The sequence below is a fragment of the Micromys minutus genome (assembly GCF_963924665.1).
Source record: "Micromys minutus genome assembly, chromosome: 10".
In the NCBI taxonomy this organism is placed as follows: Eukaryota; Metazoa; Chordata; class Mammalia; order Rodentia; family Muridae; genus Micromys; species Micromys minutus.
Window position 1 is genome coordinate 41020238 of NC_137979.1, and position 14052 is coordinate 41034289.

Sequence of the window (14052 nt, forward strand, 5' to 3'; positions counted from 1 at the left end):
AATATTCCATTACTGGTAATACTTAATTTTGAATGATATCTCATGCTTATTTTACTAAGATGATAATTTAATAATTTTTGTATGACAGGCACCTATGGGGACCTGCTGGGGTGATATCTCAGAAAATGTAAGGATAGAAGTTCCCAATACAGACTGCAGTCTGCCTACCAAAGTCTTCTGGATTGCTGGAATTATAAAACTAGCAGGTGAAAAATCTTACATGATGATTTACTAGAAAATACCAGTGACACAAATTTTATTTTAAAAATGTATATAAGTTTTGCAAGTATTACAAAATAAATAATATATGTGTAGGAGTTGGCAGATTTTTTTTTTTATAAATAGCCAGACAATAAATATTCTTGGACTTGTGGAGTTGTGGCCTATTTTGTGAACAACTGTAGCAGCATATAAACAAATGTCTACGTAGTTGTGGAATACTCAGTGTTCCATCTCCAACTTGTCTCCTGATAACACTAAGTAATGCCTTACTGTTCACTGCCCATAGTTACCTAAAGGTGGTTTTGATGCCAGGTGTGATGAATCACACCTTTAATTTCAGTACTCAGGAGGCAGAGGCAGATGGTGGGTCTCTGAGTTCAGGGCTAGCCCCAGCTATGTAGCATGTTTCAAATCAGCCTGGCCTATGTAACAGAAAAAAAAGACCTGTCTCAGAGGAAAAATAGTCTCTTGGAACACGGAAGGGATGAATTCAAGGTCTGAGTGTGCTGGGCAAGGCCTCTCTCTCCTAGTAAGATGCCTTTGATGACTGTGGCAAGAGTACTAGATTGTGTTTTCTCCTAGCTACTCAGACCCATGCCTTTCCCTTGAGACATCTGTCCATATAAACATTGTTTAAATGCTTCTGTTATTTGTTGTACTATTAAAGACAGCAGTTATGTCTTAGATGATTGAGTCACTTGCATGTAAATAGTTCAGAAGATCAGCACATTTACTACCCAAGAACTGTTCCTAATTACTGGTTCTGGTTTTGTATTTCTGTTTTTTCTTTTTGCCAGCTGTCTTCCAAGTATATTCTTTACTATTTTGGTAGTAAGACTCGGAGGGACAGAGAGCCTTCTGCTCCTACAGTGAGAGACAGGCAGGAAAATCCTCCAAAAGCTCATACACTGGCAGGCAACAAAGAGATCCTGTCTCAAGTAGGGTGAAAGGGGAGGACCAGTACCTGAGATTGCCCTCTGACCTGCATGCATGTGCATGTACACACTCACACGCACTCACCAAAAACAAAACTCTTTTAAGAACTATTTCAATTGTTAATCCTATTTACCATCCTACCTCTTAAAGGTAGAGGAAGTCTTCAGCCCTGTAGTCAGTTTGAAGCAAGCTTCATCTTCATTAGACCCTACCTCAAAAGAAAACTACCCATTCTCAGGAAACTGTCATGTTCCCCATCCCGGGCATTTGAAAAATTCTAGGTAAAATTGAAATACAGAGGAAAAAGCCATGCTCTGAAGAATTGTATTTGTATTATCAAGGGATTTCTCAAAGTTGAACAATAGTCCCAACAGGATCAGTACTGGCCAGGGACTTACTTAGATTTTCCACACCATCCCATTCTCTGGCATGGGGCAGAGTTCTTGGAAGGGGCTGACTTCTGTTAATAAACAGCAGGTCGTTCTGCTACAAGGGGACAGCAAAGCTTGACAGCCATTATCTTAAGAGCTGTATCATTTTAATTTTGTTTCTTACTCTGTAATGATTAATTTGTTGGTTTTAGGTTATAATGCGCTTTTGAGATATGAAGGATTTGAAAATGATTCTTCTCTGGACTTTTGGTGCAATATATGTGGGTCTGATATTCATCCAGTTGGTTGGTGTGCAGCCAGTGGAAAACCTCTCGTTCCTCCTAGAAGTGAGTGGCCTCATGGTCATTTAATTCTGTTTTAAACTTCAGATTCATTTATCTTATACATATGAATATTTTGCCTGTATGTATCTATGTATACATAAATAAATGCATGCCTGACCCCACAGAGGGCATTGAGCCCCTCAAAGCTATAGTTCTAGGCATTTGTAAGCCACTGTGTTGGCGCTGGGAATCAAACCCTAGTCCTGCAAGAGCAGCAACAAGTGCTCTAAACCACTGAGCCAACTTTCCAGCCTATAGTCATTTAAAACATATATCTAATTGGTGTTTTATACATAATATTCTAAAGTAATACGGAAATTAAAATGGATATTTTCATGTCAAATGATTCTTATGCGCTAACAAGACATATAATTATTTTCTCTGTCCTTGCTACCTTTAAGTATCTTAATACTTATAACTTCTTGTTGTTAACCTTGGTTTTTTGTTTGTTGGGTTTTTATTATTACTTTGTGAAACGGTTCTGTCTACTAAAGGATAACTAGTTATTTCTTTTCCTTTAGCTGTTCAACATAAATATACGAACTGGAAAGCTTTTCTAGTAAAAAGACTTACTGGTGCCAAAACGCTTCCTCCTGATTTCTCACAAAAGGTAAAAAGAGGATCCTTAGAGAATTGAAGAGCTCCTTTAAAAGAATGATTTAAAAGGGCTTTTAAATGAAGTATAATTTCTGAACTGTTAAATACCAAATGCATTTTCAGAGAGGCTGACTCATACCCATAATCTCAGTACTGAGAAGACTGAGGCAAAAGGGTGGCTAGAAGTGTAAAGTTAACCCTAGGCTAAAGAGTGAAACTCTACCCTCTTCCCCAAAACAAAACAAGAGCCAGGCATGATGGTGCTGCACTCGGGAGGTAGAGGCTGATGGATAACTGGAAAGTCAAGGTCAGCCTTCTCTACATGGCAGGCTCCAAAACAGCCAGGGCTACCCTATCTCAGAGAGGGGGAGGGGGAGAGTGTATGAGTGTCCAACAAGATTTCTTTTCTGCTCTTGTTTGAAGGTTTCAGAGAGTATGCAGTATCCTTTCAAACCTTGCATGAGAGTAGAAGTAGTTGACAAGAGGCATCTGTGTCGAACAAGAGTAGCAGTGGTGGAAAGTGTAATTGGAGGAAGACTAAGGCTAGTGTATGAAGAGAGTGAAGATAGAACGGACGACTTCTGGTGCCACATGCACAGCCCCTTAATCCACCATATCGGGTGGTCGCGAAGCATAGGCCATCGATTCAAAAGATCTGGTAAGCAACTGTCTGTCATAAACTCTTGATAGTATTAGTGAGGTTTAATAACTACTTGTTTGTTTCTCCTACAAACTATAGATCTAAAATAGCATTCTAATCTGATTATTCTACGATAGAATACTAATTCCTTATGTACTTTACACTTCCTAGCCATTTAAAATAATGTGTACATTCTTGCATGAGATTATGAATTTTATTTTTAGCACAAAATTTTAATCCCTTTTCTCACAAGTACAATTGTATTCTTACTCATTTTTTTTAATCCAGACCATATGAAAAGCTATAAGATCTCCTTTCCACCTAATTTTAATCTAAATGGCAAGATTGAATTTAACTACATGATATAAATCACACAAAAACATTGTTCTAGAAGAGGCCTAGTGTTGTAGGCCTAGAGTTCCCAGCTATGCAGGAGGGCCAGCCATGATCAATCCTTATAAGTTCAAGGACAGCCTCAGCATCTTAGTGCGCCCCCTCCCTCAAAACAAAAAGTGAGAGAGCTGCGAGGATGGTTCAGTATTGGAGTACTGGGTATTTGTGAGGCCCTCTCTTCAATCTAGTACCACACCAAAAGGGAACGGAGCTTCTGATACGGTAATCCCCTTAGTGTGGAATTGCCAGCATTGTAATTAAAATAAATGTAATAGTATATATGCTGTGCTCTGAAGACAGAAAAGGCTATTTATTTTTACCACTATAAATGCAGAAAACATGGGGTTTCTTTCGTGTTTTAGAATATTACATACCTTGTGAGTTTGAACCCTTCGAGGAAGTGTGGGTTATGGTCTTCTCAAGAATGCTGACAGACTAGTCTGTAACTTTTTCTTGTAGATATTACAAAGAAACAGGACGGACATTTTGATACACCACCACACTTATTTGCTAAGGTAAGAAGTTCCTACAAGCCCTCATTTGGAAGTCAGGCTGAAAGGGTCTTGTAGCATTTCCCAAAATTAGGGATATCACATGTTCTCACCTAAAAAGTAAAATTTATATAGTTACCATGTATCACAAAGCCTTTTTAGACTCATTCCTAAATTATGTGCATTTGCATATTCTTTCACTAAGGAAACATTAGGTAGGAATAGGCATCTAGTAAATGTTTGCAAGTTGGGAATATTTCATCATTAAAGTGAAAACATTTAGGAAGCTGAAACAGGAGGATTACCACAAAGCCAGCCTGTGGGTAGTTTGGTACTTACTGCACACCCAATTACTCTGAAGAGCTATAAAAAGCCTGGTTGGGATACCATGGAGTGCATGTGTAATCCCTGCACTCCTGCAGCACAGTAGGAGGCAGAGATAGGAGTATCACCTGGAAGCATGCAGCTCCTTCACTGCAGGACACAGTGCAGTGGACACAAGAGACCCTACCTCAACAAGGTGGGAAGGAAGAATTACTCTCAAGTTGTCTCTGACCTACACATGCTTGGTGACAGGTGCATACACACATATATACGCATGCATGCATACATATACTCGCTAAATAAATAATTCTAAAGGACACGTGTAATAGTGTGTATACTTTGTGTAGGTAAAAGAAGTAGACCAGAGTGGAGAATGGTTCAAAGAAGGAATGAAATTGGAAGCTATAGACCCATTAAATCTTTCTACAATATGTGTTGCAACTATTAGAAAGGTAAGAGAATATATTCTAAATTAGAAAAATTCTATCAGAGGAACCAGGGTTAAAATTAGAAGGGGGCCTCAAGCAGATGTGTATTGGGGGAAAAAAAGTGTGTCTGGATTTTCATTGGAAAGAACTTTCTAAACTTGAGTTCTGTCGTCAGATCAGTTTTATTTTTTAATGTGTTATAGTCAAAAACTTTATAACCCCTTTTCACCCAGAACTTTAATGCAACCTATGACATCAGGTTTTTGAAATACTTGTACAAATCAAATACAAAAAATCACAAATTTATTTAAAACTTTTTTGGAGCCAGGCATGGTGGTACATGTCTTTAATTGCAACACTCTGGAAGCAGGTCTCTGTGAGTTCCAGGACAGCCAGGGCTCTGTTACACAGAGAAACTCTGTCTTTGGAGAGGGGGTTGCCCAGTATATAAAACTGTATAATTTTTCCCTTTATTAAAGACAAAAATCAAATTTACATACTAATGAAATTGATGTTTTCCAATAGGACAATCCAAATATAGGTTAGTTTGATAAACTGAAGAATAAGGTAAGAAGAAATAGTCTCAAGTTCAGATATGAGCTGGAGTGTTAGAGGAAGCTTCCATTATAATGGAATCTACAAGTTGGGGAAAAAGAGTATTTTAACTTACCCTCTATAGCCCATCAGTAAAGAACTTAATGTAATGTAACAGACCACATAGCAGTGTTAGTCATTGGCTTCTCGGCTACCATTTTTTCCTTTGAGCCAAGAACTCGGAAGAGACTCACCTGCCTCTGCTTCATGAGTGCTGGCATTAAAGGTATATGCAACCAGTCCTAGCCATCTGGGGCGTACCATCCTAGCTAGGGATGGTACCACTCACAAGGGGCTGGGCCTTACTACACCAATTAACAATCAAGAAAATACCCCACTGACATGCTCACAGGCCAGTTTGATAAAGAAGTTCTCAGTTGAGTTTTCCTTTCTCCTGATGACTCTAGTTTGAGTCAGGTTAACAAGATACTAATCAGTACATTAATGAAATGGCAAGTGATTGACATGCACTCAATCTGCATCCAAAAAAGTTGGAGCTGAGAATATAGCTCAATAATAGAGTGCTTGCCAGACAGGTATGAGGCTCTGGGATCAGTACAACGTGTACATACTACACACACAAAATGTCAGACTTCAGTATTGGTTCCACAGTTAAAAGCACTTGTTACTTTTTGCAAGAAGATCTGGGTTTGGTTCTTACCACCTACATAGTGACTCACAACCATCTGTAACTCTAATTCCAGGCAATCTGATGCCATTTTCTGGCATGCATGAGCACCAGGAACACATGCTACACAGACATACATACAGGCAAAAATACCCATATACATAATTTTTTAATTTAATGAGCTTTTTTTTTTTTTTCAAAAAACAAGATTAAGAATGAGATAAGAGTTGTGAATGAAGTGGTATTTTCTAAAGGACTAAAGGAGCTGTTGGCTTGAGGCAATGACTAGCTCTCAGAGAAAATGTTCAACATGGAGAACAAATGGATACTGAGGCTCTGCAAAGGAGACAAACTCCCCTTAGTTGTGAAGTTGATAGTGTCTGAGGTCATTGAAACAAAGAGCTAAAACCAGCAATCTAAGGGAGGTGAAAAGCTAACTCCCAAAAGAATCATACAAGGAATAATGGAGAAGTGACTATTAGTCATCTGGGGATGTAGAAGGACAAAAAGTAAAAGTCATTAATCAGGTGTCACATAAAATAAGATTTAAGAGCAGGCATAGTAGTGAATGCTTTTAATCTCAGCACTCAGGAGGCAGAGGCTGCAAATCTTGAGTTTGAGGCCAGCCTGGTCTACATAGTGAGTCCTTTGCCAGCCAGGACTCCATAGTGAGTTCTTGTCTCACTAATTAAGGTTATATTTGAGGAGGTTGGTGTTACAGAATTGAGAAAACAGGGTTGTTGGTAAATTTTGCAGGTTAAATAAAGATAGAAAAGGGATAGCAACAAATTATATAGTATGTACCATGAACTAGGTCTCAGAATGCAGTCTATAGAATTCACTGCAATAAAATCCTTACGCCTTTTGTGTTTTGAGCCTATCTCAATTTTTTTTGTTTTTTGTTTTTGTTTTTTCTTGGTTGTTGAATAGGGTGTAAAATACTTTCAGAGTAATGGAAATTAGGAGATATTAAGGGTGTAAAGCAGGTTTAGACAAGGTCTTGTGATAATTGAGCAAGATATAGAATTTATTGTGTTAAAAGTAAATGTGGGGGCAACTAGACATGGTGCTACAAGTCTGTAATTCCAGGCTTGAGATTTTGGAGCAAGAGGACCTCAAGTTCTAAGTGTTGCGGGGAGCAGGAATGCTACTTACTAACTGGAGCCTAAGGCGTGATAACAGAGTAGGGAGGACTCTGTTGGGCCTTAGTCTGAGTGTCGTAGAAGAATATAGTAAAAACAGCAGTTGAAGCTTGAAGGTGGATGTTTAGCAAAAAGTCTTTTCTGTGTAAAAAGTCAGAACAGAAGGAAAACATTATCATTTTAGGATTGACAGCCTGACATTTAGTAGTTGTTTTTATCCTGTTTATTTTTTGTGTTTGTATAGAAATCAGAGGGCAACTTGAGGTAGATGGATCTTTCTACTATGTGAGTCCTATGGATTGAACTCTGGTCATCAGACTTTGGCTGCCAGGCATGTCACACACTGTGCACTAGATGGCTTAATCATAAAACGTTTCTCAGTCAGTAATTGGCCAAAGACATTTGTTTTTCTAAGCATCTGAAGTCATTTAGTAAACTTTGCTTTTCTGAGATCAATTCTGTATGATTCTTTTGTTTGTTTCTGGTATTCATTAACAATCTGTATCAGTTTCTCATTGTATCTATTTAACATCCAATGAGGAAGTGTTTTTTACTTGTAAAGCATCTTTATGTAATAGATTTTTCTTTTAGAATGTTGTTTAAAATATCAGTTTTTTGTAATAGTGGTACTTGGGATTCTCTTGATTTCAAAGGTGCTGGCTGATGGATTCCTGATGATTGGGATTGATGGCTCAGAAGCAGCAGATGGATCTGACTGGTTCTGTTATCATGCAACCTCTCCTTCTATTTTCCCTGTGGGTTTCTGTGAAATTAACACGATAGAACTGACTCCACCCAGAGGTACTCCATCCTGTTCTAAATACTCAGTTACTGGCCTTGCTCTGTATGTTGTCTGCTTACATTTAACACAGCCCTAATCTTAATTGTTGTATGTGTATTTACACACAGTATGTGTGAGTATGTATAGATAGAATAAAACAATACAAGAGCTATGAGATATTCTGAAGCCAAACCTAGTAGTACATTTCTAAAATCCCAGCACTTGTGAGCAAAGGCAAGAGGATCACCCATAAGTTGGAAACCTGCCTATTCTATATAATAAGTACAGGCCAGCCAGGACTATACAAGAAGACCCTGTCTCAGTGTTAACTCATTAAGTAAAATAAAAATACAACCTTTGGGGGCTGGAGAGATGGCTCAGGGGTTAGGACCTGAGTTCAGATCCCAGCACCCACATGGCTGCTCACATATGTCTTGTAACTCCAGGGTCTGACATTCTAACACAGAAATACAGGCAAAACACAAATGCACATAAAATAAAAAAATTTAAACCCGCAACAATTCTAGTTTATTTTAATAAATTACAGTGGAAGTTTTTCCTGAATCTGTTTGTGTAACAGTGAGTGTCATTATTTAGAGACCCTCTAATATGTGACCTCAGTACGTTCCTGTACATATAAGCTTTTTAATTTTTTTATTTTATTTTTTTATTTGGTATGGGTGTTTTGCCTGTGTATATATCAATACCATCTGTGTGCTTGGTGCTTGAGGAGCCAAGTAAAGGGCATCAGATCCTTGGAAGTGTAGTTAAGGACAGTTAATACTGCAGGTGCTGAAAAATGAGCCCTGTTCTTCTAGAAGATCAGCCACTGGTCTTACCTGCTAAGCCCTCTCATTAGCTCCCAGGTGAACATTTTTAGTATTTTAAGTATTAAGTATTTAATAGTACTTTAAGTATCCATATAATGGATACGTAGCCTTCAAGGAAAAAAGAGCTCTACCTCTTAAAATTATCATATGCCTTTTTAAATTTTTGTTTGTTTTGTTAAGACATGATCTTTGTATTCTTAGCTGGTCTGGAACTTACTATATAGACCATAGATATTTTCCTGCCTCTGCCTCCAGAGTGCCCGGATTAAAGGTATACACAACCACGCCCAGTTATCTTTTAAAAGAAAGTGTGTCTTTAGCAACTCATGGATTAACCAGTGACCTTTAATTTCAGTACCTTTACCTTAGGTTTTTCTCTAAGATGGGGTTAAAGCAAAAAAAAGATTTGTTAAAGTATAATTCAGCTAATTAGTTTCCTGGGGAAGGGGGGAGATTATTAAGTGTTAGACTGATCTAAGACCTAGTATTGCAAGGAGTTGGTGGTAGGAGCACTTGCCTAGCATTTTGAGGCCCTTGATTAAATCCCCAGTGACACACACACAAACGGCAGGAGTCTATCCTTGTAGTGAACAAAACGAGTCACCTTTTCATTAAGCTAAGGAGGCATACACATGAGTCTGCAAAGGGGGGCATCTTCATAATGTGGTACCAGAAGTTCTTCATCTCCCCAATCCCACACCTGGAGAAGGAGACAAGAGGACTAAGGAGAAGGCATGTACCTTCTATTGCATAGAATGGTTGAGACTGGCCTGGGCAATTTGGGACCCCCAATCTCAAAAATAAGAATATATTTTTAAAAAAATAAAATGAAAAGAAATTACCATTACCACCTAAAATCTGAGATTTCATGTACTGAGTTACTGGCATTTTAAGGTTATGCTAATTTTAAATGTACTGTTACCTAAACCAGTTGTATTTTTTAGGTTACACAAAACTTCCTTTTAAATGGTTTGACTACCTCAGGGAAACCGGCTCCATTGCAGCACCAGTAAAACTATTTAATAAGGTAAATTTGAATGGTAGCATGATCATGACATAAGAGTGGAAATCATTCTTAGTTAAAGTTCTTTGACTTATATTAGAATTTTTTAATGAAAATCAACATATTTTTAGGAAAAGATGCAAATATATATATATATATATATATATATTTTTTTTTGGGTGTAAGGGAGGGTGCTTTGTGTACTTTGGGAAATGATTTCAGATATTTCGTTTATGTCTTTCTGAGCACCAGTGTTGATACTTTTATTTCTCTGTGTTAGGATGTTCCAAATCACGGATTTCGTGTAGGAATGAAATTAGAAGCTGTAGATCTCATGGAGCCACGTTTAATATGTGTAGCCACAGTTACTCGAATTATTCATCGTCTCTTGAGGATACATTTTGATGGATGGGAAGAAGAGTATGATCAGTGGGTAGACTGTGAGTCCCCTGACCTCTATCCTGTAGGGTGGTGCCAGTTAACCGGGTATCAACTACAGCCTCCAGCATCACAGTGTAAGTTACTGTGTAGAAAACATGTTCTTTTTAAAAATCCAACTAATTCTCCAGAGGACTATCTCATGTAAATCACCTCATGAGCTCACAGAACAAGAATATATCAATATCTGATGAGTTGCCAGGTAAAGCACTAAGACCCAACAATATCACAGAATTAGACTATGTATGCCATGGCAGTGTGAGCTCCATATCAGTTACATAGTAATAAACTAGAGAAAACCAGCAGTCACCAAATTAAAGTACACTATTGTTGAACTGCGTATTGTAGACTGGAAATGCACTGTTCATAAGAGTGAGGCACATGGGCTTTGTTAGGGTTGGTTCTTGAGACAGGGTTTCTCTGAGTAACCTGGGCTGTCCTGGAACTTACTCTGTAAATCAAGCTGGCTACAATCTCAAGAGACTTGCCTGCCTTGGGAGTGCTGGAATTAAAAGCATGCTCCGCCTCGACCAGCCAAGACTCGTGGTTTTGGAAGACCAAATATACCCTTTTAAAGCTGTGTGTACTTCCTAAAGGATGATGATCTTCATAAAGAATTATCTAGCTATTCTCTGTTACCAACTTTCCCTTTTATTTTTCAGCATCAAGAGAAAGCCAGTCAGCTTCTTCAAAACAGAAGAAAAAAGCTAAGTCTCAGCAATACAAAGGACATAAGAAAAGTGGGTCATCATGTGTTTGCATATATTTTCTAATTGTTAAGCAATTAATATTCTTGCACAGAAAATTACACCCCTGTAAGAACTGATGTTTGTTCATTATGTATTATGCTTAAAGGTGCAGTATGACATAAAAGGCAAACCTTCTTGATACTGAGAAACAGTTTTAATTAACAGGAAAAACCATCATATTCTTTATCTATGTGTTTCAAGCACACAGATAAAGAATAGAGCCTTAGAATGATTCTTGAAATAATTATAGACCTACTTAAAGTTAATCCCTCTTTTAAAACTTTATTTGATGAAGCAAAATAGCAGTGTGTAATGCTTACAGGAGCTGTAGTATCAACTCTTTATCTGGAATGATAATCCTGAGAAATTATATCTCTCAGGAAGGGCTGGGGAGACAGCTCGGGTAAAATGAAAAAGTGGAGGCTTAATGCAGTGGCACACTCGTTTGTTCCCAGCACTCAGATTACAGAGCCAGTCTATCTCGTACGTTTGAGGCCAGTCTGGTCTAAAGAGCAAGTTACAGGACAGCCAGAGCTACACAAGGAAACCCCGTCTCAAAACCCAGTAAGGTGAAGAATGATATGCCTCCAAATGAAGAACACATTCTCACATACCTGGGCATATCACAGACATACGACAGAATGAGAAAAAGATCTGAGTTGATCTAACAAAGTCAACTTTCTAATGCTTGGTGTAACAGTAAATTATGGTTGTTATTATTAGCCACAATAATAATAATAATAATAATAATAATAATATAAAATATTTTTCACCACCATAATAAGCCATGGGTTTTTCTATTTGTGAAACTTGTATTTTATTCTAAGATTTAAGCTTTTAAGATACTTTTTATAGTAAAATGTATCTAAGGCTGAACCAAGTATTCTGTGAGTTCTTCCTGATTACAGTTATTTATAATTGTTTTAGGTAAAGAACCTAATTGCTGGTGCTTTGAAAAACAAGTTTCCTCCCAGCATAAACCCTATCTATGGATGGAGAGGTGGCTCAGTGGTTAAGAGCTCTTCCAGAGTTCTTACGTTCAGGTCCTAGCAACCACGTGGTAGTTTACAACCATCTACACTGGGTTCTAATGCCCTCTTCTGGCATGCAGACAATCATGCAGATAAATATGTGGGTGGGTGGGTGTGTGTGTGTGTATGAGAGAGAGAGAGAGAGAGAGAGAGATTCTTTTGTTAAAAGCCTATCAAGCTTCAACTCAGGATGGCCTGCATAACACTTCCCTCTGTAGGCAGAACCTCCCACAGACCTAGGTTTACTTTGTCCGTCAGGAGCTCAGTAATACAGTTGTTCACCTGTAAGTGCTTAGGGAGCACTGCCAGACCATTCACAGTCAGTGAGGTCTGCTGATTGGAACATGCTTTTAGGAGGAGTGCACATGTGAATTTCATGTCCCTAAATTAACTGTGGCAGATATGCCTACTCAACTTTTTGTAAAGAGAATTTAACAGGCTATTTTAAACTGTCTTATTTTGTGTTCGACAAGAACTTGAATAGGTTTCATAAGTTTCTAAGATATTGGAGGCAAACAGTGGGTTTTAGCCAGGAATGGAGACATGTGGTTGTAATTCCAGCGTACAACAAGCAGAGGAGAAAAGATCAGGAATTCAAGGTTATTCTCAGTTCCATGGCAAATTCAAGGCTTACCTGGACTACATGAGACCCTGTCTTAAGTGCAGGACAGGGAAGTGAGGGTATATACACATACATAAATATGTGGGTTTTGTTTGCATAATATTAACATAATATTGATATTAATCTGTACACACATGTGTATGCATATATATGTGCATGTGTATGTATGTGTAATATATAGTACCTCCCAGTGGCTTATGAAGAATCTATTTTACTAAGCTAGTCATGGCTCACAATTGTAATTCTAGACCTTAGGAAGGTAAGGCAGAAGGATAGCCACAAGTTTCAAACCAACCTGGGATAAGACTGTCTTTAAAAACAGAGGAGGCTAGAGGGATTTCTCAGCCATTAGGAGCTCTTGCTGCCCTGGCAGATGACTAGGTTCAGTTCCCAAACCTACATCAGGTAATTCACAAGTGGCCTGTAACTCTGGTTCCAGGGGATCTAAGTCCTTTATTGGTTCAGAGGTCACCTGCACATACACTCAGAAACATGGGTATACACATAGAATCTTTGTGCTTTAAAGAAACAGTCTTTTTGACTGACTAATGAGCATTATATGCACAGTTCGCTTGCCTCCCCCTTTGTGACCCTTGCATGGTTTGTTTCTGGCTTAAATGTTTGGATCCCTGGTCTAAGAATATGGGACTAAATAAATGAACTGGTGAAGTAAGAATAATGGTTACCCCAATTTCAGTGCTATTTAACATGGCCAGATTTCTTAATTAGCTAGAGATGGAGCATATACCTTAACTCTAACACTTTGATCTTAGTATTGTAGCACCATCTCTAGCACCTTAAAATTACTTGACATAGAAAAGGAAAACAAAAATCCATTGGTCCTTACAAAAAAACCCTTGGGACCAGATATGTTCTTGTTTTGGAATTGGAATTTTTTTTTCCATTTCAGAAAAGAAAGGTTATGGTATATACTGTGTAACAGACTGCAAACTTTGGGATATTTCTAAAGCAAAATATAGGTGCTTATAGTAAGTGGGCCAAGTAAAGATAATAAATATGTCACCAAGTGAGTATGATTTTTATTGCCAATTTTTTTAATGTTTTTTGAATGTTGGAATTGAAGAGCAGAAATGTAATAAGCAGTAGTTTTACATTATTAAGGTATTGTCCACTTCCTACTGCTTAGGTCTTCCCCCCCCCCCCCCCCATTACACAAACATCTATTGGAAACCTACCACAAGTGTGGTGGATCAGACTTTTAATTCCAGTCTTTAGGGGACAGGACAGGAAGATTACTGCAAATTCAAGGCCAGCCTGAGCTGCATAGTGGATTCTAGGCCAGCCTAAATTACAGAGTGAAAGCCCGTCTCAGGGGCAGTAAGGACTGCAAGGTGGTGCTATGAAGCTCTCTTGGTAAAGTACTTGTCACACAGTCTTAAAGATCAGATTGGTTCCTAGAACCTATATGAGAAACAATGTGATACATGCTTGTGATCTCAGTGCTAACAGGCAGAAATAGGATTCCAT

General features: G+C 38.2%; 1 protein-coding gene across 2 annotated transcripts in view; it reads left to right on the forward strand.

Annotated features, from left to right (window-relative positions):
* The window catches only part of MBTD1 (mbt domain containing 1), a gene marked incomplete at its 5' end in the record, with an annotated part of 35258 nt that overhangs the window by 15204 nt on the left and 6002 nt on the right, over positions 1-14052 (forward strand). For both annotated transcript variants that reach the window (XM_080924639.1, XM_080924640.1), the window contains 10 exons: positions 89-206; positions 1742-1876; positions 2395-2483; positions 2894-3128; positions 3963-4018; positions 4666-4770; positions 7764-7911; positions 9666-9748; positions 10005-10239; positions 10825-10902. In XM_080924639.1, the coding sequence (XP_080780765.1) occupies positions 89-206; positions 1742-1876; positions 2395-2483; positions 2894-3128; positions 3963-4018; positions 4666-4770; positions 7764-7911; positions 9666-9748; positions 10005-10239; positions 10825-10902 (1282 nt within the window). The remainder of the gene's footprint in view (positions 1-88; positions 207-1741; positions 1877-2394; positions 2484-2893; positions 3129-3962; positions 4019-4665; positions 4771-7763; positions 7912-9665; positions 9749-10004; positions 10240-10824; positions 10903-14052) is intronic.